Source organism: Argopecten irradians, chromosome 2 (assembly GCF_041381155.1).
Source record: "Argopecten irradians isolate NY chromosome 2, Ai_NY, whole genome shotgun sequence".
NCBI lineage: Eukaryota > Metazoa > Mollusca > Bivalvia > Pectinida > Pectinidae > Argopecten > Argopecten irradians.
In genome coordinates, this window is record NC_091135.1 from 61,402,723 (window position 1) to 61,430,444 (window position 27,722).

The window sequence follows — 27,722 nt, forward strand, 5'->3', positions numbered from 1 at the left end:
AAAAAAAAAAAAACAACACCCGACCTACTGACCCTATTTTTTTGCCAATGTAACCCTAAACAGATATATTTTTTTGGTCTAATTAGTTCATAGTTAGTTTGGGGGCATTTAGAATAAATGTTAATTTTAGACATTTTCCAACTGGTCCTAAGGACCGACTGACCCTAAAAATTACTGGTCCAGACTGAAAATTACTGCATGGTCCTTACAGTGTACACTGTAGGTCCTATACAAAGTTACAATTAATCCTTGTAGTTTATATACTAACAAAGTAATAGTTTTACTAACAAAAGTATCCACATATCTGTTTTAATTTCGTGCGCCCTCTACAAAGTTGACTGAAAACCCGGAGAATATTACGAAAATTTGTTTTGTACAATTAATTGATCTTCAACCTTTCTACAATGCTACTGCTATTTTCATTTTTTAATATATCTTAGTAGACTAGTCTATCAGAACTGGACCAAAAAGTTGCGGGTCAAAGGACCAGTTGCATGGCAAAAATTGTCTGCCCTAATGTAAAGTTGCCGGTCATGGGCAGACGGACAGGCGTTAATTTCGAACGCTGGGTCTATTCCTTGATCTAAATATATAATTTGTTACACAATATAACGTTAACTGTAACTAATCCTTAGATCCCTGTGATTTTTACTATCTAGTTGATGTTAGGCATATTAATATATTTCATCATAACAATTGGTATTACAGCAACAAAGTTCCTTTTATTTTAAAATTTCGATTTGAAAGACCATTAGAATATTTTAGCATAAACGAAGTAGGGGAAAAGGTTTCCGGAAACAGTTTTCCGATACCGAATTTAGACATCCCGGAACTTGGAAGCCAACGCGGAAGTTGGAAGTTGACCATGGAGGACATTGAAACCCTAAAAGTCCTTCTAGAAAATAATCTAGATCACGTGTTAGCAATGGCTGTGTCTTAAGACGGGTTGTAGGAAGTTCTCTTCATAGAACCAGTACTGTAAACTGTCCGCCTGGACAACCATGGACCGGTGAACGGAATCTCTCAACAAATTGACAAAGGGAGCACCTGCTGTCAAACATTGTGAACATAAACAATAACAGAATCGGGATGTATAGTGTTCATGGCGGATGTGTATTAACATTAGAGATGGTCTGTTGATGTCACCGGATATACAATGACAATGCTGAATTTTGGATTAAAAGGTTAGATAATAGATTAGGCGTTCTTAGCGTTTTAAATTGACATGTCTGTTTTATAATTTACACAATTTCATTTGTAAGGGGCCTTTAAATTTCAAGTAAACAAATATTTGTTCATAATAATTTATCATAATGATATTTAACAAAATCACATGTACCCAGTGTTAAAAATTCCAGAATTGCGTTAGTGCACTATAATTATGCTGTCTTTTTGAAGAAAACAGAATATGTGTACAGTGGAATAACTGTATGATCAACTCTACTATATGGTCTTCTATTAAAATGTAATATATATATATGATCTTACATGAGTTTTCATTTCATATTAAATTTTATGAAACAAGTCTAAGGAGTTTTAATTTTTGTGACCCTTGGCAAGCAAAAATTAAAACTTCGAGATGAGTTTCATAAAACCTCATATATGAAATGAACACAAATTTAAAGATGCTCCACCGCTGACAAATGATATCTTTTTGCCATCAAAAACAGGATAAGACAATTTAGTATTTTTCTTCAGTTACAAAAGTTACTTACTTTACACCATTACCAGCATTCTCCAATACAAAAATATTAAAGATAATTAATTGCATACCGAAAAAAATCTGTGGCATTATGTTCTATATGGAATGAAGTATTGATTGCGCACATACTAAAAGCAAAATGAATTATTTTGTATTATATTTTGTGTTAATTAGACATACAAATACACGATTAAACACCAATTATTGTTAAATTGATAAAGATCATTTATACTCTGTCAGCTGTGTTCCGGGTATTCCACTTTCATGAAGGCTTGTCATATATCAAATTATTGAACTTGTTATAATAATTTTCATATTACATAGCATTTAGCCACGTATGTAAGATCCTCTATGTATGATTGATTAGAACCTGTTTTATTTTAGTTTTGAGTGTGACGTACCTTATGAATCTGATGGGTCCATGTGTCAGGTCCCAGTCTACAGGTAAGTTTTACAAACATGTAGTTTAGTGGTGGATTTGATGATTGAATGTTAGTCATATTAGTGTCTTTAGTGTTTTCAGAACAGGAAAATAAATATTTGATAATTAGGAGTTAAACGCTTAAGCTTTAGATTTACTTTTAATGTGATCGTAAGTTACAGGCTGCTTTGGCATGGAAGTGCAGGGTAAAAATACCGGCTATGGCCATGATTCAGAGATCTTGATACAACATATTCAAAACATCCATGTAATTTTGGTTTATAACCTCCATGAAATTTTACTATTTTAATCATCATGTTTTTGGTGAATGGGTTTAATATTTTCATATATTATTCGTCTCGTAGAATGTTCAGTCATAGAGGGAAGCTAAACAAGATTCAATTATTGATAGCATGTTTAAAAAGTACATATTCTGTCTTTCGATATTAAAGAGTTATCTGCCCTTGCGGGTTGGTATTGGTTGTTACATCATAAGTTTGTGAACGTCATATTTTTTAGAGAAAACACTGAGTTTCGCTCACAAAAGATGATGCTACGATTGCTACCTTTCCACAAGGGAAGTAACTCTGTAATATGTAAAGACTGATTATACATTGTATAATGTGATTTTGATTGACAGACATTTGTAAGAGTGAGGAGTACAACAAGGATCATGGCACTATTACCAGCCCCAACTACCCATCACCATACCCAACCAACTTCTGTAAGGACTGGTTCATCACTGGTAACACCAACGATGTCATCACCATCAGGTTTGTTTCAATATCAAACAATTAATAAAGAAACATAAATACATAGTGATTGGAAACTCCTTTGTCATACAGGGCTGTATCTGCCAATTACAGAAGCCATTGTCTGTCTCATGCCTATACTTCTAAGCCTATCCCTCTGTTACAACCTTCTGGTGTCATCCAAGCCCTTTCTCATTTATCCATTTCACATAATTACTGTAAAACCTGTTTATAAAGACTAGTCAAGGAAGAAAAATGTCTAGTCAAGTGGTGGTGCTGGGTGGGGTGTGTTATACACAGGTTATGTTGTAATTGGCCAGTAGGAACCTCACGGTCCCATTAAACAGGTGGTCATTTTACTGAGAGTGATTGAAGGCTGGTTGTGCTGAAATGGATAGGAAGCCATTATAACTCATAATGTCATAATCATTATAGAATGTTGAATGACAGCTTAGTTTGTGATAAAGCATGTGACATAACCTCCGGGGAAAACTTTAGGTCCAGACAATGTCACATTCTGGCCCAGCATGTGACATAACCCCAGGGGAAAACTTTAGGCCTAGACATTCTGGTCCAGCATGTGACATAACCCCAGGGGAAAACTTTAGGCCCACACATTCTGGTCCAGCATGTGACATAACCACAGGGGAAAACTTTAGGCCCAGACATTCTGATCCAGCATGTGACATAACCCCAGGGGAAAACTTTAGGCCCAGACAATGTCACATTCTGGTCCAGCATGTGACATAACCACAGGGGAAAACTTTAGGCCCAGACATTCTGGTCCAGCATGTGACATAACCTCCGAGGAATACTTAAGGCCCAGACATTCTGGTCCAGCATGTGACATAACCCCAGGGGAAAACTTAAGGCCCAGACATTCTGGTCCAGCATGTGACATAACCCCAGGGGAAAACTTAAGGCCCAGACGTTCTGGTCCAGCATGTGACATAACCTCCGGGGAAAACTTTAGGACCACACATTCTGGTCCAGCATGTGACATAACACCAGGGGAAAACTTAAGGCCCAGACATTCTGGTTCAGCATATGACATAACCTCCGGGGAAAACTTTAGGCCCAGACAATGTCACATTCTGGTCCAGCATGTGACATAACCCCAGGGGAAAACTTTAGGCCTAGACATTCTGGTCCAGCAGGTGACATAACCCCAGGGGAAAACTTTAGGCCCAGACATTCTGGTCCAGCATGTGACATAACCCCAGGGGAAAACTTTAGGCCCAGACATTCTGGTCCAGCATGTGACATAACCTCCGAGGAAAACTTAAGGCCCAGACATTCTGGTCCAGCATGTGACATAACCCCAGGGGAAAACTTTAAGCCCAGACATTCTGGTCCAGCATGTGACATAACCTCTGAGGAAAACTTAAGGCCCAGACATTCTGGTCCAGCATATGACATAACCCCAGGGGAAAACCTTAGGGCCCTGACATTCTGGTCCAGCATGTGACATAACCCCAGAGGAAAACTTTGGGCCCAGACATTCTGGTCCAGCATGTGACATAACCTCAGGGGGAAACTTTAGGCCCAGACATTGTGGTCCAGCATGTGACATAACCCAAATAATTACATTTGGTAATTAAGATTAACAATAATATAGAAACTAACATTACTTTTGAAACGAGAATTTATTGATGTTATATTATGATATAACCTTGTATAAAGAGTTCTATATATAATGAATGTTTGTACTAGGTACCGATAGTTTTATGAAATACATCTCAATATGTCTATACTGTATTATCTCTACAATTACTCTTGATATGTTTCAGTTTTAAGATGTTTGATGTTGAGACTGGTATCCTGAAGTCTTGTGACCGTGACTTCCTTGAGATTGGGCCAGACCCAAAGATCAAAATATGTGGTGACATCAACAACATCCAGAGGGTTTACATCTCAAATACCAAACATGTCAGAATTCATTTTAACTCTGACTACATGACAACGGGCAAGGGCTTCGAGCTGATGTATATCATGGGTAGGTCATGGGTATTTAAAGAGACAATCCCGTCTAAGAGTACATTAAAAATTGCACATATTTTGGAAACAAACCAGTTCTAATAGAAATTAGATAAGTTGGTTTTATTGTGATATGCCAGAAAAGCCCACTGTAGTGAAATGTATGTGAAATGTTCAAATTTGCTTACTGTCCGCCATTACACATAGTGGTCGGATGCCTTGTATGCTGAACCCTGGCCCTTGCCTTCTGTAGTAAAGAAATTTTTGTCTAGAGCTACATGTATTCAAATTGCTCTTACAGTAGGTATTTATAGTGTATTTACCTAATTAGATGCATGTTCTTGTCTAATAAAAATAGTTTCATCAACTCCTCAGTGGTTATGTATTGCATTTATTTAATGTGCATGACTTTGGCTCAGGTATGGGTACACCGTACATGTTGTACCTACTTAATCGTATTTATCAACAATTTGGAATTTCAACAGTATCAATGAAAATTATTTCATAAGGAATGTAGAGCAATGCATTTGTGAATTCACTGAATTGTCCCTTTAAATATTATGGATCAGTATATATATGTTGTCTGTTAGAACTCGGGAAATAATCAAGGTATGCTCCCAAACTTTTAACTCTTGTTGACATTTGTTTCTTATTGTATTTATCATTATCATTTGTTTTTTGTTGCAGAAAAAATTAACAAAAGCTCAAAAACCAAAAAACCCTTATTTCATATTATCTTTTGTGTTAACTAGACATATATATACACGATTAAACACCAATTATTGTTCAAATGACAAATACCATTTATAATGTGACGGCGGTGGAGAATCTTTAAAGAAATTATGAAAAGTCTAATTTGTGTGTCAATTTAAATAATGTATTCTATCACAAATATTGTCCTAAGACTACCTCATAATTAGATATTTTATCTTCTAAGAAGAGAAAATATATTCAGAGACACATATGTGGCAAAAATTGGAAGATTATGTATGTACTGATGTATAAAGATTAATTGATATCAACTCCACATATATTGTCTGTTTGTTGATTTCAGGTCCATTGTCTATGAGGAAATGCCCACAGGAGCGGTTCCGCTGTGACAATGGGAAGTGTATCTATAAGGAGTGGAAGTGTAATGGCGTAGCAGAGTGTGAGGATGATAGTGATGAAGCAGACTGTCCTCATAGTATGTATTGATATGGAACCTTTAATTATGTATCTAGCATAGAAATCAAAACTTAGAGATAAATTCTATGAACTCTTATTGGTGTATTGAACATGTAACCTAAGATCTGGTCACATCTCATAACTTTCAAAATTAAACCTGGTATATTGTTTTTGTCATTTGTAGAAGTCCCCTCGACAACAGCTACGACGACTGTGATTTGTACCAATAGCAGTTTGCTGTGTGAGGACCTGACAACGGGTAGTAATCGGTGTATACCAAGATCTCAGTGGTGTGACGGGGAGCGTGACTGTCTGTACGGAGAGGATGAGGATAAGAAACTGTGTCGTAAGTTGCAACATCTGGATCAGTGAAACACTTGTCGCATTGTCATATTAAGTTACAACATCTGGGTCAGTGAAACACTTCGCACTGTCGTAGGTTGCGAATTCTGGATCAGTGAAACACTTGTCACACTGTCATAAGTTACAACATCTGGGTCAGTGAAACACTTTTCACACTGTCGTAAATTGCAACATCTGGATCAGTGAAACACTTGTCACACTGTCATAAGTTACACCATCTGGGTCAGTGAAACACTTGTCACCCTGTCGTAAGTTACAACATTTGGATCAGTGTTACACTTGTCAACCTATCATAAGTGACAACATCTGGATCAGTGATACACTTGTTACACTGTCATAAGTTACAACATCTGGATCAGTGATACACTTGTCACCCTGTCGTAAGTAACAACATCTGGATCAGTGAAACACTTGTCACACTGTCGTAAATTGCAACATTTGGAACAGTGAAGCACTATTCACACTGTCGTAAGTTACAACATCTGGATCAGTGAAACACTTGTCACCCTGTCGTAAGTTACAACATCTGGATCAGTGAAACAATTGTCACACTGTCATAAGTTACAACATCTGGATCAGTGATACACTTGTCACCCTGTCGTAAGTTACAACATGTGGATCAGTGAAACACTATTCACACTGTTGTAAATTACAACATTTGGAACAGTGAAGCACTATTCACACTGTCGTAAGTTGCAACATCTGGATCAGTGATACACTTGTCACACTGTCATAAGTTACATCATCTGGATCAGTGAAACAATTGTCACACTGTCATAAGTTACAACATCTGGATCAGTGAAACACTTGTCACACTGTCGTAAGTTACAACATCTGGATCAGTGATACACTTGTCACACTGTCATAAGTTACAACATGTGGGTCAGTGAAACACTTGTCACACTGTCATAAGTTACAACATCTGGGTCAGTGAAACACTTGTCACCCTGTCGTAAGTTACAACATTTGGATCAGTGAAACACTTGTCACACTGTCGGAAGTTACAACATTTGGGTCAGTGAAACACTTGTCACGCTGTCGTAAGTTACAACATATGGATCAGTGAAACACTTGTCACACTGTTGTAAGTTACAACATTTGGGTCAGTGAAACACTTGTCACCTTGTCGTAAGTTGCAACATTTGGATCAGTGATACACTTGTCACACTGTTATAAGTTACAACATCTGGATCAGTGATACACTTGTCACACTGTCGTAAGTTACAACATTTGGGTCAGTGAAACACTTGTCACACTGTCATAAGTTACAACATCTGGGTCAGTGAAACACTTGTCACACTATTGTAAGTTACAACAGCTGGATCAGTGAAACACTTGTCACACTGTGATAAGTTACAACATCTGGATCAGTGATACACTTGTCACACTGTCGTAAGTTACAACATCTAGGTCAGTGAAACACTTGTCACACTGTCGTAAGTTATAACATCTGGATCAGTGAAACACTAGTTGTGCATATTACATTTTGGGATAATTTTGATAGTCAAGTTTGTTACCGCTATTTCTCAGAAAATTCTCAAATTTCATATGTAGGTTCCCCTAGGGCCCTAGTTTGGGGTCCGCAGTGGTTAAGATGTTCCGACATATTACAACAAATTCAAATGCTATGTGGGACAGTTGCCTGGTACTGACCGCTAGTCTGTGGTTTTTCTGCAGGTACTCCGGCTTTGCTTCACCAACAAACCTAGCACGTCCTTAAATGACTTTGGCTGTTTACAGGACCTTAACTAATGAAAACCAAAACCCCTAGTTATGCATATTGCATTCTGGGACCGATCGGTCTGCAAGATGACAGGCTGCCATCATGAATTTTGATAGTTGAAGTTTGTTATCAGTATTTATCAGAAAGCACTCAAGGGATCCTTTTTAAAATTTTATATGTAGGTTCCCTTTGGGCCCCAGTTGTGCATATTGCATTTAGGAACTTCTTGGTTAACAAGAAGGCCGATAGGCCCCATACTTGCCAACTTCCCCGAATCTGTTGGGAAATTCCCTATTTCAGACTCCCTATTCGTTACCTGATCGTATTGTTCAAAAAGACAGTAATCTCCTGATTTTGAAAGACCACTTATCAATTAGAAATGACTGCTCCAATACAGACTTGCTGATTACCTTACGGGGGACAATGAGTTGCTTATATATGTTATAAAAGTGAACAGTATTTGTGAATTTATGTTTCATGGCCTGTGTAACATTTAAGACTACAAGTCCTAATCAAGATGAGCTGTAACAGTAAACGCATTTGTTTAGTGTAAACTTTAAGCGGCGTATCATACAAACTCTTGCATCACAATATTCTAAGCATCTGATCGACTTTGGAAACTTCCGGAACAATACAATGCAATTCAGGTTTATATTGTCAATAAAAGAAAGTGACGAAACGGATAACTTTTAGTACCAGCCACATATTTAATTTATTTCACATCATCCTAGGTCCTAGGTGTACGTTGCATTAGCGCTTACTAAACCCTGTGACCATAGACTGCATTTGCTGCAGTTCTAATTAATATTTATAGAATTAAACAGCTTTGCGTGAGAGAAACAGAATAAAAAAAACACATTATAAAATATCAGTCTGAGTGTCTGAGCTCTAGATTTAATGTACCCCAGAAAGGTGTTCAAACATGACACAGGTAAGTCACCACGGGCCCAGAGACTGGACGGTGTTCTAGCGGACGACTATTTTGAACAACGAAACAAGTTTATCATATCAATATCAATATGATAATAAACACACTTTTATGTAACAAAGAACTTCAAAGTAATTTTACATTTAAAGTTCTGATGAAGTGAAGGAAAGTATTTACTACCATGCACCTAGGGCGTAAACCATCTCCTTGCAATAAAGTCCCAAGGATAATTAGGGAAAGTGCTACGTACACCTGTTGCAGAGGATGATTTCATATAGCGGAAATTAAGGTTAGGAAGTATTTAGCGAGCACTTAATGTCTAACAAACATATTTCTAGTTTATTTTGTCAGAGTTTTTGCCTGCTTAATTAATTTTATAACTTAAATATATATTAGACAGACTATTATTTTTAAATAAAAAGAGAGTACAGATCAACATAAATATTTACACATACACAGCATTAGATAAAAAAAGAAACAAAATCCTTTTCTTTAATAATTGGATTAATTATCTCCCCTTGATTTAATGCACAATTTGTACCATGTGCGACATGTGTTTCAGTTGGAAAATGTCGTTCCACACTTTCTCCTCCATGTGAATTTTGTGAAAGTTGGCAAGTTTGAGGCCTCAACTTCAGAGAAAGATCCCTCTTTCAAATGTCAGACATGGATTAATCTTTGGTGGGCGCCAAGATCCCTCTTGGAGCACTGGTATCAGTATATATATAATACAGTATATTAAGATGAAATATTTGTTTTTGTTTTCAGCGACCTTTAAGTGTAACAGTCACATTGACCGCCAGACAGGGTTCGTAGTATCACCAAACTTTCCCAAAGATTACCTCAACAATCTCAACTGTACTTGGACAATCCATGTCCAGGATATGTCTGCTCAGGTTCAACTTAGGTTTGTAAAATTTGAACTTCAAAATGAGGCTGGGACCGATTTCCTAACAGTGTATGATGGGACGTACCATGAAGGCAAGGTCATCGGTGTGTATTACGGGGGACTAGAGAATGTTCCTACTCTGTTGGAATCCACATCTGATTACATCACTCTCAAGTTCCAAACAAATGGTGTCCGAGCTGAAAGTGGATTTAACATCACATTCCAAAAGAAAGGTAAGGAAGTGACCAGTTGATGATAACATCTGTCTCTGTGGACCAAATAAATAACTTTTTAGACGCAAAAATTTAGTTGATTATATAATACATATTGTAAGTGTGTTATACTATAGTCCTTATTGATGTGGTTTTGACAGGAGTATGTCTCCCAGACCAGTCATCGTGTGGACCGATAGAGAAAGACTGTTACCCTAAAGATAAAGCATGTGATGGCATGTGGAACTGTCGCATTCATGGAGGAGATGAGAAGGGCTGTGGTAGGTAACATGGGGGAGATGAGAAGGGCTGTGGTAGGTAACATGGGGGAGATGAGAAGGGCTTTGGTAGGTAACATGTGGGAGATGAGAAGGGCTGTGGTAGGTAACATGGGGGAGATGAGAAGGGCTGTGGTAGGTAACATGGGAGAGATGAGAAGGGCTGTGGTAGGTAACATGGGGGAGATGAGAAGGGCTGTGGTAGGTAACATGGGGGAGATGAGAAGGGCTGTGGTAGGTAACATGGGGGAGATGAGAAGGGCTGTGGTAGGTAACATGGGGGAGATGAGAAGGGCTGTGGTAGGTAACATGGGGGAGATGAGAAGGGCTGTGGTAGGTAACATGGGGGAGATGAGAAGGGCTGTGGTAGGTAACATGGGGGAGATGAGAAGGGCTGTGGTAGGTAACATGGGGGAGATGAGAAGGGCTGTGGTAGGTAACATGGGGGAGATGAGAAGGGCTGTGGTAGGTAAGATAACATGGGGAGATGAGAAGGGCTGTGGTAGGTAACATGGGGGAGATGAGAAGGGCTGTGGTAGGTAACATGGGGAGATGAGAAGGGCTGTGGTAGGTAACATGGGGGAGATGAGAAGGGCTGTGGTAGGTAACATGGGGGAGATGAGAAGGGCTGTGGTAGGTAACATGGGGGAGATGAGAAGGGCTGTGGTAGGTAACATGGGGGAGATGAGAAGGGCTGTGGTAGGTAACATGGGGGAGATGAGAAGGGCTGTGGTAGGTAACATGGGGGAGAGATGAGAAGGGCTGTGGTAGGTAACATGGGGGAGATGAGAATGGCTGTGGTAGGTAACATGGGGGAGATGAGAAGGGCTGTGGTAGGTAACATGGGGGAGATGAGAAGGGCTGTGGTAGGTAACATGGGGGAGATGAGAAGGGCTGTGGTAGGTAACATGGGGGAGATGAGAAGGGCTGTGGTAGGTAACATGGGGGAGATGAGAAGGGCTGTGGTAGGTAACATGGGGGAGATGAGAAGGGCTGTGGTAGGTAACATGGGGGAGATGAGAAGGGCTGTGGTAGGTAACATGGGGGAGATGAGAAGGGCTGTGGTAGGTAACATGGGGAGATGAGAAGGGCTGTGGTAGGTAACATGGGAGATGAGAAGGGCTGTGGTAGGTAACATGGGGGAGATGAGAAGGGCTGTGGTAGGTAACATGGGGGAGATGAGAAGGGCTGTGGTAGGTAACATGGGGGAGATGAGAAGGGCTGTGGTAGGTAACATGGGGGAGATGAGAAGGGCTGTGGTAGGTAACATGGGGGAGATGAGAAGGGCTGTGGTAGGTAACATGGGGGAGATGAGAAGGGCTGTGGTAGGTAACATGGGGGAGATGAGAAGGGCTGTGGTAGGTAACATGGGGGAGATGAGAAGGGCTGTGGTAGGTAACATGGGGGAGATGAGAAGGGCTGTGGTTGGTAACATGGGGGAGATGAGAAGGGCTGTGGTAGGTAACATGGGGGAGATGAGAAGGGCTGTGGTAGGTAACATGGGGGAGATGAGAAGGGCTGTGGTAGGTAACATGGGGGAGATGAGAAGGGCTGTGGTAGGTAACATGGGGGAGATGAGAAGGGCTGTGGTAGGTAACATGGGGGATGATAAGAAGGGCTGTGGTAGGTAACATGGGGGAGATGAGAAGGGCTGTGGTAGGTAACATGGGGGAGATGAGAAGGGCTGTGGTAGGTAACATGGGGGAGATGAGAAGGGCTGTGGTAGGTAACATGGGGGAGATGAGAAGGGCTGTGGTAGGTAACATGGGGGAGATAAGAAGGGCTGTGGTAGGTAACATGGGGGAGATGAGAGGGGCTGTGGTAGGTAACATGGGGGAGATGAGAAGGGCTGTGGTAGGTAACATGGGGAGATGATGAGAAGGGCTGTGGTAGGTAACATGGGGGAGATGAGAAGGGCTGTGGTAGGTAACATGGGGGAGATGAGAAGGGCTGTGGTAGGTAACATGGGGGAGATGAGAAGGGCTGTGGTAGGTAACATGGGGGAGATGAGAAGGGCTGTGGTAGGTAACATGGGGGAGATGAGAAGGGCTGTGGTAGGTAACATGGGGGAGATGAGAAGGGCTGTGGTAGGTAACATGGGGGAGATGAGAAGGGCTGTGGTAGGTAACATGGGGGAGATGAGAAGGGCTGTGGTAGGTAACATGGGGGAGATGAGAAGGGCTGTGGTAGGTAACATGAAGGAGATGAGAAGGGCTGTGGTAGGTAACATGGGGGAGATGAGAAGGGCTGTGGTAGGTAACATGGGGGAGATGAGAAGGGCTGTGGTAGGTAACATGGGGGAGATGAGAAGGGCTGTGGTAGGTAACATGGGGAGATGAGAGGCTGTGTAGAACATGGGAGATGAAGGGCTGTGGTAGGTAACATGGGGGAGATGAGAAGGGCTGTGGTAGGTAACATGGGGGAGATGAGAAGGGCTGTGGTAGGTAACATGGGGGAGATGAGAAGGGCTGTGGTAGGTAACATGGGGGAGATGAGAAGGGCTGTGGTAGGTAACATGGGGGAGATGAGAAGGGCTGTGGTAGGTAACATGGGGGAGATGAGAAGGGCTGTGGTAGGTAACATGGGGGAGATGAGAAGGGCTGTGGTAGGTAACATGGGGGAGATGAGAAGGGCTGTGGTAGGTAACATGGGGGAGATGAGAAGGGCTGTGGTAGGTAACATGGGGAGAGATGAGAAGGGCTGTGGTAGGTAACATGGGGGGAGATGAGAAGGGCTGTGGTAGGTAACATGGGGGAGATGAGAAGGGCTGTGGTAGGTAACATGGGGGAGATGAGAAGGGCTGTGGTAGGTAACATGGGGGAGATGAGAAGGGCTGTGGTAGGTAACATGGGGGAGATGAGAAGGGCTGTGGTAGGTAACATGGGGGAGATGAGAAGGGCTGTGGTAGGTAACATGGGGGGAGATGAGAAGGGCTGTGGTAGGTAACATGGGGAGATGAGAAGGGCTGTGGTAGGTAACATGGGGGAGATGAGAAGGGCTGTGGTAGGTAACATGGGGGAGATGAGAAGGGCTGTGGTAGGTAACATGGGGGAGATGAGAAGGGCTGTGGTAGGTAACATGGGGGAGGATAGGTAACATGGGGGATGAAGAGGGCTGTGGTAGGTAACATGGGGGAGATGAGAAGGGCTGTGGTAGGTAACATGGGGGAGATGAGAAGGGCTGTGGTAGGTAACATGGGGGAGATGAGAAGGGCTGTGGTAGGTAACATGGGGGAGATGAGAAGGGCTGTGGTAGGTAACATGGGGGAGATGAGAAGGGCTGTGGTAGGTAACATGGGGGAGATGAGAAGGGCTGTGGTAGGTAACATGGGGGAGATGAGAAGGGCTGTGGTAGGTAACATGGGGGATGAAAGGTGTGGTGGAGATGAGAAGGGCTGTGGTAGGTAACATGGGGGAGATGAGAAGGGCTGTGGTAGGTAACATGGGGGAGATGAGAAGGGCTGTGGTAGGTAACATGGGGGAGATGAGAAGGGCTGTGGTAGGTAACATGGGGGAGATGAGAAGGGCTGTGGTAGGTAACATGGGGGAGATGAGAAGGGCTGTGGTAGATAACAGGGGGGGGGGGAGATGAGAAGGGCTGTGGTAGGTAACATGGGGGAGATGAGAAGGGCTGTGGTAGGTAACATGGGGGAGATGAGAAGGGCTGTGGTAGGTAACATGGGGGAGATGAGAAGGGCTGTGGTAGGTAACATGGGGGAGATGAGAAGGGCTGTGGTAGGTAACATGGGGGAGATGAGAAGGGCTGTGGTAGGTAACATGGGGGAGATGAGAAGGGCTGTGGTATGTAATTATATGGGGGAGATGAGAAGGGCTGTGGTAGGTAACATGGGGGAGATGAGAAGGGCTGTGGTAGGTAACATGGGGGAGATGAGAAGGGCTGTGGTAGGTAACATGGGGGAGATGAGAAGGGCTGTGGTAGGTAACATGGGGGAGATGAGAAGGGCTGTGGTAGGTAACATGGGGGAGATGAGAAGGGCTGTGGTAGGTAACATGGGGGAGATGAGAAGGGCTGTGGTAGGTAACATGGGGGAGATGAGAAGGGCTGTGGTAGGTAACATGGGGGAGATGAGAAGGGCTGTGGTAGGTAACATGGGGGAGATGAGAAGGGCTGTGGTAGGTAACATGGGGGAGATGAGAAGGGCTGTGGTAGGTAACATGGGGGAGATGAGAAGGGCTGTGGTAGGTAACATGGGGGAGATGAGAAGGGCTGTGGTAGGTAACATGGGGAGATGAGAAGGGCTGTGGTAGGTAACATGGGGGAGATGAGAAGGGCTGTGGTAGGTAACATGGGGATGGGGAGATGAGAAGGGCTGTGGTAGGTAACATGGGGAGATGAGAAGGGCTGTGGTAGGTAACATGGGGGAGATGAGAAGGGCTGTGGTAGGTAACATGGGGAGATGAGAAGGGCTGTGGTAGGTAACATGGGGGAGATGAGAAGGGCTGTGGTAGGTAACATGGGGGAGATGAGAAGGGCTGTGGTAGGTAACATGGGGGAGATGAGAAGGGCTGTGGTAGGTAACATGGGGGAGATGAGAAGGGCTGTGGTAGGTAACATGGGGGAGATGAGAAGGGCTGTGGTAGGTAACATGGGGGAGATGAGAAGGGCTGTGGTAGGTAACATGGGGGAGATGAGAAGGGCTGTGGTAGGTAACATGGGGGAGATGAGAAGGGCTGTGGTAGGTAACATGGGGGAGATGAGAAGGGCTGTGGTAGGTAACATGGGGGAGATGAGAAGGGCTGTGGTAGGTAACATGGGGGAGATGAGAAGGGGTGTGGTAGGTAACATGGGGGAGATGAGAAGGGCTGTGGTAGGTAACATGGGGAGATGAGAAGGGCTGTGGTAGGTAACATGGGGGAGATGAGAAGGGCTGTGGTAGGTAACATGGGGGAGATGATAAGGGCTGTGGTAGGTAACATGGGGGAGATGAGAAGGGCTGTGGTAGGTAACATGGGGGAGATGATAAGGGCTGTGGTGGTAACATGGGGAGATGAGAAGGGCTGTGGTAGGTAACATGGGGGAGATGAGAAGGGCTGTGTGTAGGTAACATGGGGGAGATGATAAGGGCTGTGGTAGGTAACATGGGGGAGATGAGAAGGGCTGTGGTAGGTAACATGGGGGAGATGAGAAGGGCTGTGGTTGGTAACATGGGGGAGATGAGAAGGGCTGTTGTAGGTAAAATGGGGGGAGATGAGAAGGGCTGTGGTAGGTAACATGGGGGAGATGAGAAGGGCTGTGTAGTTGGTAACATGGGGGAGATGAGAAGGGCTGTGGTGGTAACATGGGGAGATGTAAGGCTGTGGTAGGTAACATGGGAGATGAGAAGGGCTGTGGTAGGTAACTTGGAGATGAGAAGGGATGTGGTAGGTAACATGGGGAGATGAAAGGGCTGTGGTAGGTAACATGGGGGAGATGAGAAGGGCTGTGGTAGGTAACATGGGGAGATGAGAAGGCTGTGGTAGGTACATGGGGAGATGAGAAGGGCTGTGGTAGGTAACATGGGGAGATGAGAAGGGCTGTGGTAGGTACATGGGGGAGATGAGAAGGGCTGTGGTAGGTAACATGGGGAGATGAGAAGGGCTGTGGTAGTAACATGGGGAGATGAGAAGGGCTGTGGTAGGTAACATGGGAGGAAGTGTGGTATGGAGTGAAAGGGGTGGTGGTGAGATAGGGGAGATGAGAAGGCTGTGGTAGGTAACATTGGGGAGATGAGAAGGGCTGTGGTAGGTTACATGGAGGAGATGAGAAGGGCTGTGGTAGGTAACATGGGGGGAGACGAGAAGGGCTGTGGTAGGTAACATGGGGGAGATGAGAAGGGCTGTGGTAGGTAACATGGGGGAGATGAGAAGGGCTGTGGTATGTAATTATATGGGGGAGATGAGAAGGGCTGTCGTAGGTAACATGGGGGAGATAAGAAGGGCTGTGGTAGGTAACCTGGGTGAGATAAGAATGGCTGTGGTAGGTAACATTGGGGAGATGAGAAGGGCTGTGGTAGGTAACATAGGGGAGATGAGAGGGGCTGTGGTAGGTAACATGGGGGTGATAAGAATGGCTGTGATAGGTAACATGGGGGAGATAAGAATGGCTGTGATAGGTAAGATGGGGGAGATGAGATGGGCTCAGGTAGGTAACCTGGGTGAGATAAGAATGGCTGTGGTAGGTAACATTGGGGAGATGAGAAGGACTGTGGTAGCTAACATGGGGGAATGTCATAAGTCATGCCTTTTATTTTGCAAGTTGATTATTAGAAGGTGCAGAATATGAATGGGTTCACCTTGTTTAAATAAGAGTTGACTAGCTTTTTAGGTCACCTGAGACGAAGTCTCAAGTGACCTATTCTAATCGTCTTTTGTCCGTCGTCGTCCGTCGTGCATTGTGCGTCGTCCGTCGTATGGCGATCAACAATTTACTTTTTCGACTTCTTCTCCAAAACTACTAAACCAAATTTGTTGAAATTTTGCAGAAACCTTTCATAGCCAAAGGTCAACCAAAATTGTGAATTATATGGTCCCAGCCCCCCAGGGCCTGAGGGGTGGGACCAAAAGGGGTCAAATAGGCTAAAACTTCAAAAATCTTCTTCTGAAATTCCAGAAATGGTAGAATCAAATACTTTTCATAGATTGAAAGGTTTTGAGGTCCTTTACAAAAATTGTGAATTATATGACCCTGGGGTCTCACTTTCCCCCCTAGGAAGGGGGGCAAGTTTGCTATAGTTTATATAGGGAAAAGACATTTTTGAGCGTTGTTTGGTCATTTGTAATAGGAAATAAGTCAAATGTTGTCAGAATTATCAGTATGAGATGGCCATTGAATCCTAATAACAATTTTTCCATGACTGACCCCCAGGGGCCTGAGGGGTGGTGCCAAAAGGGGTCAAATAGGCTAAAACTTCAAAAATCTTCTTCTGAAATTCCAGAAATGGTAGAATCAAATACTCTTCATAGATTGAAAGGTCTTGAGGTCCTTCACAAAAATTGTGAATTATATGACCCTGGGGTCTCACGTTCCCCCCTGGGGAGGGGGGCAAGTTTACTATAGTTTATACAGGAAAAAGACATTTTTGAGCATTATTTGGTAATTTGTAATAGGAAAAAAGTCAAATGTTGTCAGAATTATCAGTATGAGAAGGCCATTGAATCCTATTAACAATTTTTCCACGACTGACCCCCAAGGGCCTGAGGGGTGGGGCCAAAAGGGGTCAAATAGGCTAAAACTTCAAAAATCTTCTTCTGAAATTCCAGAAATGGCAGAATCAAATACTCTTCAAAGATTGAAAGGTCTTGAGGTCCTTTACAAAAATTGTGAATTGTATGACCTTGGGGTCTCACATTCCCACCTGGGGAGGGGGTCAAGTTTACTATAGTTTATAGAGGGAAAAGACATTTTTGAGCATTATTTGGTCATTTGTCATAGGAAATAAGTCAAATGTTGTCAGAATTATCAGTATGAGAAGGCCATTGAATCCTATTAACAATTTTTCCACGACTGACCCCCAGGGGCCTGAGAGGTGTGGCCAAAAGGGGTCAAATAGGCTAAAACTTAAAAAAAAATAAAAAAAAAAATTGTGAATTATATGACCCTGGGGTCTCACGTTCCCCCCTGGGGAGGGGTCAATTTTACTATAGTTTATATAGGGAAAACACATTTTTGAGCATTATTTGGTCATTCCTAATAGGAAATGAGTCAAACTGGGTTAGAATGTTTAGCCTGAGATAGTTTTTTAACATCATATCCATATTGGTCCTGGCTGACCCCCAGGGGCTAGAGGGTGGGGCCAAAATTGGTCAAAATGGCTAAAATTTCAAAAGTCTCCTTCTGAATTTACAAATTTGATGGAACCAAATACTCTTCATAGATTGGAAGGTCTTTTTAAGGCCCTTTACAAAAATTGTGAATTTCATGGCCCTGCCATCTCTGACTTTCCCCTGATTAGGGGTCAAATATATTTTAATTGATATTGGAAAAACACATTTATGAGCATTATTTGCTTAATTTTCAAGAGGTCATAATTGGTTAGTTATTACCCTGTGATAGCATTTTAGCATCATATCCATATTGGTCCTGGCCAACCTCCAGGGGTAGATGGGCGGGGCCAAAAGGGGTCAAAATGACTAAAGTAAGAAAAAAAATCTTCTGAATTCAGATTTGATGGAACCAGATACTCTTCATAGATTGAAAAGTCAGTTATATTAAATCACTGACTGGTTTCAAGGGCCTGATGGGCAAATATATATGTTTTAGGTCATCTGACCGAAGGTCAGGATGACCTATTGTCATCGTGTTTTGTCCGTCGTCTTGCGCCGTGCGCCGTGCGTCGTGCGTCGTGCGTAAGACTATTTATACAAAAGCTTACTCCTCCTTCATCCTTTGATGGATTTCATCCATATTTTATTTGAAACATCATTGGGGAAGGACAATCATATTTTATATAAATGAGCCTGGTCCGACCCCTAGGGGCTGAGGGGTGGGGCCCCAAAAGGGCAGATTTGCTAATTTTAGCTTTAAAATCCTACTCCTCCTTCATCCTTGGATGGATTTCATCCATATTTAGTGTGAAACATTATTTGGGAAGGACAATCATATTTTATATATATGAGATAGGTCCGACCCCTAGGGGCTGAGGGGTGGGGCCCCAAAAGGGCAAATTTTCTTAATTTAAACTTTAAAATCCTACTCCTCCTTCATCCTTGGATGGATTTCATCCATATTTAGTGTGAAACATCATTGGGGAAGGACAATCATATTTTTTATATATGAGATAGGTCCGACACCTAGGGGCTGAGGGGTGGGACCCCAAAAGGGCAAATTTTCTTTATTTAAGCTTTAAAATCCTATTCCTCCTTCATCCTTGGATTGATTTCATCCATATTTGGTGTGAAACATCATTGGGGAAAGACAATCAAATTTTATATAAATGAGCCTGGATATAAATGAGCCTGGTCCGACCCCTAGGGGCTGAGGGGTGGGGCCCCAAATGGGGAAATTTTCTTAAATTTAGTTTTAAAATCCTACTCCTCCTTCATCCTTGGATGAATTTCATCCATATTTGGTGTGAAACATCATTGGGGAAGGACAATCATATTTTATATAAATGAGCCTGGTCCGACCCCTAGGGGCTGAGGGGTGGGGCCCCAAAAGGGCAAATTTTCTTAATTTTAGCTGGCCCATTTCCTGTTTCAGGTTTCGGTCTCCGATCTCAATGAAAATTGGTCTATAGGGGTTTTAATTGATGCCGAACAACATTTGCTGAAATTTGGCTTTAAAATCTGACTCCTCCTTATATTAATCCTTGAATGGGTTACAACCATATATGGATGAAGGGCTACCAAGTTCAACAAATGACATTTACCTACTTCAGAAACTTACATATTCACCTAAGGAGTTCCTTGTATTGTTTATATTAATCGTTAACCAATACTTTATACTGTGACTTTGTTGTTTTGTGCCATGAGTCAGATGACCGTTAAGACCCATGGACCTCTTGTTATTGTAAACAATTGTCTTTCTTAGTAGCTCTTCAGTGCATTTTAAAACAGTTAATGGTTTCATAAAGTCTGTGACATTTGAAGGCTACAAGTCATTCAGGCATTGTTCAGCATGTCATTATAAATGACCACATCATAAAGATGTTGATGTGTCCCTTGTAAACAGAATAGAACATTTGTTTTAGGTTCATGTGACAAGGATCACTTCCGCTGTGGCCTAAAAGACAGTCGACAATGTTATGAGGAGAAGCAGAGGTGTAATGGAATCTCACGATGTGCCGAGCTGGAGGATGAACTGAACTGTAGTAAGTATAGGGATTGTTAACTGGGTAATAGTCCGGCCATGTAACAGTCTGAACTGTAGTGAATAAAGTACAGGGACTCTGAATTGTTAACTGACTCTCTATGTAAATGTAAATGAAGTTATTTCGCCTATTGACCGGTCAATAGTTTGACTGTAGTCTGGCCTCGGGAAACAGTTCATCAGGTTGGTCCCAACACCTAGGGAAAGAGTTTTGGCTGTTGACTGAAAAGACTTGAAACAACTGTATACTGTAGTAAGTAATAGGGACTGTTAAATGGGTAATAGTCAGGTCATGTAACAGTTTGAACTGTATTAAGTATAAAGACTGTAAGCTGGATTATAGTCAGGCCATGTAACAGTCTGAACTGTAGTGAATATAGTTCAGGGACTGTTAACTGGGTAATAGTCAGGCCATGTAATAGTCTGAACTGTAGTAAGTATAGGGACTGTTAACTGGGTTATAGATCAGCCATGTAACAGTCTGAACTTAAGTGAGTATAGGATTTGTTTACTAGGTAATAGTCTGACCATGTAACAGTCTGAACTTTAGTGAGTATAGGAACTGTTTACTAGGTAATAGTCTGACCATGTAACAGACTCAATTGCAGTAAGTATAGGGACTGTAAACTGAGTAATAGTCTGACCATGTTACAGACTGAACTGCAGAAAGTATAGGGACTGTTAACTGGTAAATAGTCCGGCCATGTAATAGTCTGAACTGAAGTAAGTATAGGGACTTTTAAATGGGTAATAGTCAGGCCATGTAACAGTCTGAGCTGTAGTAAGTATAGGGACTGTTAACTGGGTTATAGTCAGGCAATGTAACAGTCTGAACTGTAGTATTGTAAGTATAGCACAGGGACTGTTAACTGGATTATAGCCGGGCCATGTAACAATCTGAACTGTAGTGAGTATATTACAGGGACTGTTAACTGGGTTAAAGTCAGGCCATGTAACAGTCTGAACTGTAGTGAATATAGTTCAGGGACTGTTAACTGGGTTATAGTCTGGCCATGTCATAGTCTGAACTAAAGAAGTATAGGGACTGTTAACTGGGTTATAATCAGGCCATGTAACAGTCTGAAGTGTAGGGAGTACAGAACAGGGACTGTTAACTGGGTTTTAGTCAGGTCACGAAACAGTCTGAAGTGTAGAGATTACAGTACAGGGACTGTTGACCATGTAATAGGCGGATTATGTAACATTCTAAAGTGTAGTGAATATAGTACAGGGACTGTTAACTGGGTAAAAGTCAGGCCATGTAATAGTCTGAACTGTAGTAAGTATAGGAACTGTTAACTGGGTTATAGATCAGCCATGTAACAGTCTGAACTTTAGTGAGTATAGGATTTGTTTACTAGGTAATAGTCTGACCATGTAACAGTCTGAACTTTAGTGAGTATAGGAACTGTTTACTAGGTAATAGTCTGACCATGTAACAGACTCAATTGCAGTAAGTATAGGGACTGTAAACTGAGTAATAGTCTGACCATGTTACAGACTGAACTGCAGAAAGTATAGGGACTGTTAACTGGTAAATAGTCCGGCCATGTAATAGTCTGAACTGAAGTAAGTATAGGGACTTTTAAATGGGTAATAGTCAGGCCATGTAACAGTCTGAGCTGTAGTAAGTATAGGGACTGTTAACTGGGTTATAGTCAGGCCATGTAACAGTCTGAACTGTAGTATTGTAAGTATAGCAGAGGGACTGTTAACTGGATTATAGTCGGGCCATGTAACAATCTGAACTGTAGTGAGTATATTACAGGGACTGTTAACTGGGTTAAAGTCAGGCCATGTAACAGTCTGAACTGTAGTGAATATAGTTCAGGGACTGTTAACTGGGTTATAGTCTGGCCATGTCATAGTCTGAACTAAAGAAGTATAGGGACTGTTAACTGGGTTATAATCAGGCCATGTAACAGTCTGAAGTGTAGGGAGTACAGAACAGGGACTGTTAACTGGGTTTTAGTCAGGTCACGAAACAGTCTGAAGTGTAGAGATTACAGTACAGGGACTGTTGACCATGTAATAGGCGGATTATGTAACATTCTAAAGTGTAGTGAATATAGTACAGGGACTGTTGACCAGGCCATAGTCAGGTCATGTAACATTTTGAAGTGTAGTGAGTAATATATACATTTACTTGTGACTTCTACTATCTTAACTAACCAAGGCAAAGTGAAGTATATGATGATATAACTGACACCCAAAACGTGACCATTGTGTTGTCACAAGAGCTTTGCAGACAATCATCTTTTAATGCGCTAGCATGTATTATGAAGATTATTTGCAAAGCTCTTGCATTTTTATGGACCATAGATGCCATAGGAAGATAGTTTAATGCTTAATAATACAGGGACTGTTGACCAAGATAAAGTCAGGTCAAGTAACAGTATAAAGTGTAGTGAGTATAGAACAGGGACTGTTGACCATGTTATAGTCAGGTCAGGTTATGTAACAGTGTAAAGTGTAGTGAGTATAGAACAGGGACTGTTGACAATGTTATAGTAAGGTTATGTAACAGTGTAAAGTGTAGTGAGTATAGAACAGGGACTGTTGACCATGTTATAGTCAGGTCAGGTTATGTAACAGTGTAAAGTGTAGTGAGTATAGAACAGGGACTGTTGACAATGTTATAGTAAGGTTATGTAACAGTGTAAAGTGTAGGGAGTATAGAACAGGGACTGTAGACCATGTTATAGTCAGGTCATGTAACAGTCTAAAGTGTAGTGAGTATAGAACAGGGACTGTTGACCATGTTATAGTCAGGTCATGTAACAGTCTAAAGTGTAGTGAGTATAGAACAGGGACTGTTGACCATGTTATAGTCAGGTTATGTAACAGTGTAAAGTGTAGTGAGTATAGAACAGGGACTGTTGACAATGTTATAGTCAGGTTATGTAACAGTGTAAAGTGTAGTGAGTATAAAACAGAGACTGTTGACCATGTTATAGTCAGATCATGTAACAGTCTAAAGTGTAGTGAGTATAAAACAGGGACTGTTGACCATTTAATAGTCAGGTTATGTTACAGTGTAAAGTGTAGTGAGTACAGAACAGGGACTGTTGACCATGTTATAGTCAGGTCATGTAACAGTCTAAAGTGTAGTGAGTATAGAACAGGGACTATTGACCATGTTATAGTCAGGTCATGTAACAGTCTAAAGTGTAGTGAGTATAGAACAGGGACTGTTGACTATGTTATAGTCAGGTCATGTAACAGTCTAAAGTGTAGGGAGTATAGAACAGGGACTGTAGACCATGTTATAGTCAGGTCATGTAACAGTCTAAAGTGTAGTGAGTATAGAACAGGGACTGTTGACCATGCATGTTAAAGTCAGGTCATGTAACAGTCTAAAGTGTAGTGAGTATAGAACAAGGACTGTTGACCATGTTATAGTCCGGTTATGTAACATTCTAAAGTGTAGTGAGTATTGTACAGGGACTGTTGACCATGTTATAGTCAGGTTATGTGACAGTCTAAAGTGTAGTGAGTACACTGTATAGTACAGGGACTGTTGACCATTTTATAGTCAGGTTATGTAACAGTCTGAAGTGTAGGGAGTACAGTACAGGGACTGTTAAACATGTTATAGTCAGGTCATGTAACAGTCTGAAGTGTAGGGAGTACAGTACAGGGACTGTTAAGCAGGTTATATTAGGAATGTTCTTACTGATTTTAGAAATTTTTCCTAAACATCCAACTACAGCACTTTTCATATTGTAAGTGTGACATGCAAAGCATGCCCATATAGGACATATATTTGAATCAGCAGTCCAATAGCTGTTGTAGACTGTAACACTCTATCTTTGTCTGTTCCAGATTCTGTTTTATGTGGCTCACATAATGGAACTTTTCTCTGTGATAATAAGCGGTGTATTTATGAGACGTGGAAATGTGATAAAACAAATGACTGTGGTGACAATAGTGATGAAGTGGACTGTCCAAGTAAGTAACAGTGATGACATACAAATATCCAGTAAGTAACAGCAATGACAAACACTTACCAAGCAAGTAACAGCAATGACATACACATATCCAGTAAGTAACGGCAATGCCATACACTTATCCAGTAAGTAACAACAATGACATACACTGATCCAGTAAGTAACAACAATGACATACACTTATCCAGTAAGTAACAGCAATGACATACTCTTATCCAGTAAGTAACAGCAATGACATACACTTATCCAGTAAGTAACAGCAAAGACATACACTTATCCAGTAAGTAACAACAATGACATACTCTTATCCAGTAAGTAACAACAATGACATACACTTATCCAGTAAGTAACAGTGATGACATACTCTTATCCAGTAAGTAACAGCAATGACATACACTTATCCAGTAAGTAACAGCAATGACATACACTTATCCAGTAAGTAACAGCAATGACATACTCTTATCCAGTAAGTAACAACAATGACATACTCTTATCCAGTAAGTAACAACAATGACATACACTTATCCAGTAAGTAACAGTGATGACATACTCTTATCAGTAAGTAACAGCAATGACATACTCTTATCCAGTAAGTAACAGCAATGACATACTCTTATCCAGTAAGTAACAGCAATGACATACTCTTATCCAGTAAGTAACAACAATGACATACACTTATCCAGTAAGTAACAGTGATGACATACTCTTATCCAGTAAGTGACAGCAATGACATACACTTATCCAGTAAGTAACAGCAATGACATACACTTATCCAGTAAGTAACAGCAATGACATACTCTTATCCAGTAAGTAACAACAATGACATACTCTTATCCAGTAAGTAACAACAATGACATACACTTATCCAGTAAGTAACAGTGATGACATACTCTTATCCAGTAAGTAACAGCAATGACATACACTTATCCAGTAAGTAACAGCAATGACATACACTTATCCAGTAAGTAACAGCAATGACATACTCTTATCCAGTAAGTAACAGCAATGACATACACTTATCCAGTAAGTAACAACAATGACATACACTTATCCAGTAAGTAACAGCAATGACATACACTTATCCAGTAAGTAACAGTGATGACATACACTTATCCAGTAAGTATCAACAGTGAATAATGATCATGCATGTACAGATGTATACATTTCTGGTAAGATATAACAAAAGCCCTCTAAAATGAACTTAATTTGATGTTGTGTGTTTTGTTTTGACAGGGAGTACCAATCTAATCACTATAGCTGCTGTGGCTGGCTCTCTGATCTGTGCCCTGCTGTTGGTGGTGGCCATGGGGTGTACATGTAAACTGTACAATTTACGGATGCAGCAGTTCCATGGACCACGACATGAGACCCCACTCACACGGATGTATGCTGAGTTTATGAGGAGAAGGGCCCCACCGCCCTATCACGAGGCCATGCTGACATCACGACCTTATGACGAAGTCAGACAGGAACTTGCAGAACAAACCAACCAGAATGAAACATCAGGATCTCGTTCTCGACGTCATCGGCGTCGAACCGCACGTTTAGCACGTCAACAGCAGATAGCCTCACAAAACCCTGCAGGTCAATCTGGTGAACAAAATGATAGCTGTCCACCTGATACAACAAACAACCAGCATCCTGAAGGAAGTACAGGTGAAAGTTCACAGACTGTAAATAGTTCCAATATGACATGGAATACAGACTCTCATTCCTCTAGACTAGCACTTATAGCAGACAATAGTAGTGATACAACAGAAGGACCGGACGAATCAGGAGACGACACCGATCAGCAAGATGGTGAACATGTCAGTTTCTCAAATAATATTGGGATTACAGCAAGATGGCAACGCCCAAGAAATTCTGGGAAAGAAAATAGTAGTAGTAACGAGTGTCAAAATCTCCTTCAGCCAGACTCGCCGTCCAAGGTGGCGGCCAGAACCTCCAGACTCGCCGATCTCCGCTGGCCGGGGAAGTGGCGACATCACTACAACCTCATGTGACAGTGTTGATCCGTCTTCTGTTGTCACTGGAGACAATTGTGATAACGATAATGAATCTGATAAATCCTGTGATACTGATCTGTTGGGTGCTTCTTCCTCATCACTTTGTCAGGGGGAAAACCTCATCTCTATAACTGATCCTGGCGTCAGCAGGGTGCCACGTCAGACAAGTGATTCCTCCAGTGATACAGATGCTATAGTACTCGGAGAAAACTCATCTCAATTTGAGTTATTTTGATTTTTGTAATGTCTTGTTGAAGGTAGGGGTACCTACCTTGATTCAATACCGTTATGTATGTAATGTCCTTATACTTTTAAACATACCAGGTAGAAATAGGATATCATTATTGCATGATTTTCCCCAAAAAAAGTTATATTTTCCTATTAAGATGAAATGTATTGTTGATATTGATGGCAGTTAAACATTCTTCAAATATAAAAAAGGGGCTCAGTTTAATTTTCATCAATTGTTTTAGGTTGAAGGTTTAGCTGTAAAGCATCATCCATTTCCTACTTGACACAATTTCTATTTTACCCCATAAATAACCAGGTTTAGATGATTGACATGACTTTGTAAAACATCTTTTGTTGCTTTATTTTGTGGGTTTTTTTTGTACACACTGGTTGGTTGACTCAGTTTTCTTTCTGCTGAAAAAGTTTTTATTTTTATTTACAATGTCAAGAGTTGGTGACTTCCATACTCATAGTCAATTTATGAGTACAACATATTTTAAATCAGTTAACAGGGCCATTACTATTGTAAAGCAAAAAAATCCATTACTATTGTAAAGCAAAAAAATCAGTCTTATTCTTTTTATGAAACTACTTCATCGGTAAAATGTTATGCATTTGGTGTAGTATTGATGCATTGATCTAATTGATCAGGACAATTCAGATTTGTTTTGATTTTATTTACACCTCTACATATAGCTCAAACAACAAGTGTTTGTGTTTGATAGAATCGTCCTTCCCCCATCCCCAATGCTCATGGATTGCTGTAATCTCCCTTCATATTTTACCATCATGTGTATGTCAATGTAATTTCTTGTCTTTGATTGTCAGAGTTTAACAAAGGACAAGCACAGTGTGATCTTATGTGGAGGGGGGGGGGGGGGGGGAGACTGTGTTTCTGTATTTTTGAGCCTTTTTTAGGATTGTTCCTTGAGGTTATCATATTAGGGGCTGTCTATTTATATACATACATAATAAATTATCTGGAAATGAGGCGTTATTCATGGACCAATCTGTTACTGAAGAATGTAGCATAATACCCAATGTAGCTGTCTCACTCATCTGATACTACCAAATATAACATTATACAGATGTGAGTCTATTTCTCATTGTCGGTTAACATGGATGATCTCTTAATCAAACTATATGGTACACACACACACACATATATATATATGCCATTAATGGTTTCAAAACTGCAATATTGAACTGTGAAGTGGAAGGTCATTGATTTGGAACATCTTTTATCTTCACATCTTATTTTGTCTACAAGGTCCTATAGTGTAGAGCAGCTGTGCCTTAGTTCTAAAGTCTCATTA

The 27,722-nt window shown here is 41.5% G+C and overlaps 1 protein-coding gene across 1 annotated transcript; it reads left to right on the forward strand.

The window, feature by feature from the left end:
* The first annotated feature begins 836 nt into the window (after positions 1–836).
* Positions 837–26,941, forward strand: LOC138316158 (low-density lipoprotein receptor-related protein 12-like). Its single transcript, XM_069257705.1, is given in 12 exon segments — positions 837–1,184; positions 2,087–2,146; positions 2,764–2,896; positions 4,666–4,871; positions 5,907–6,038; positions 6,204–6,365; positions 9,802–10,155; positions 10,296–10,415; positions 20,101–20,220; positions 24,045–24,170; positions 25,403–26,085; positions 26,087–26,941. Coding segments are annotated over 12 exon segments (2,448 nt in total). The 5' UTR covers positions 837–1,156; the 3' UTR covers positions 26,411–26,941.
* Positions 26,942–27,722: the final 781 nt, after the last annotated feature.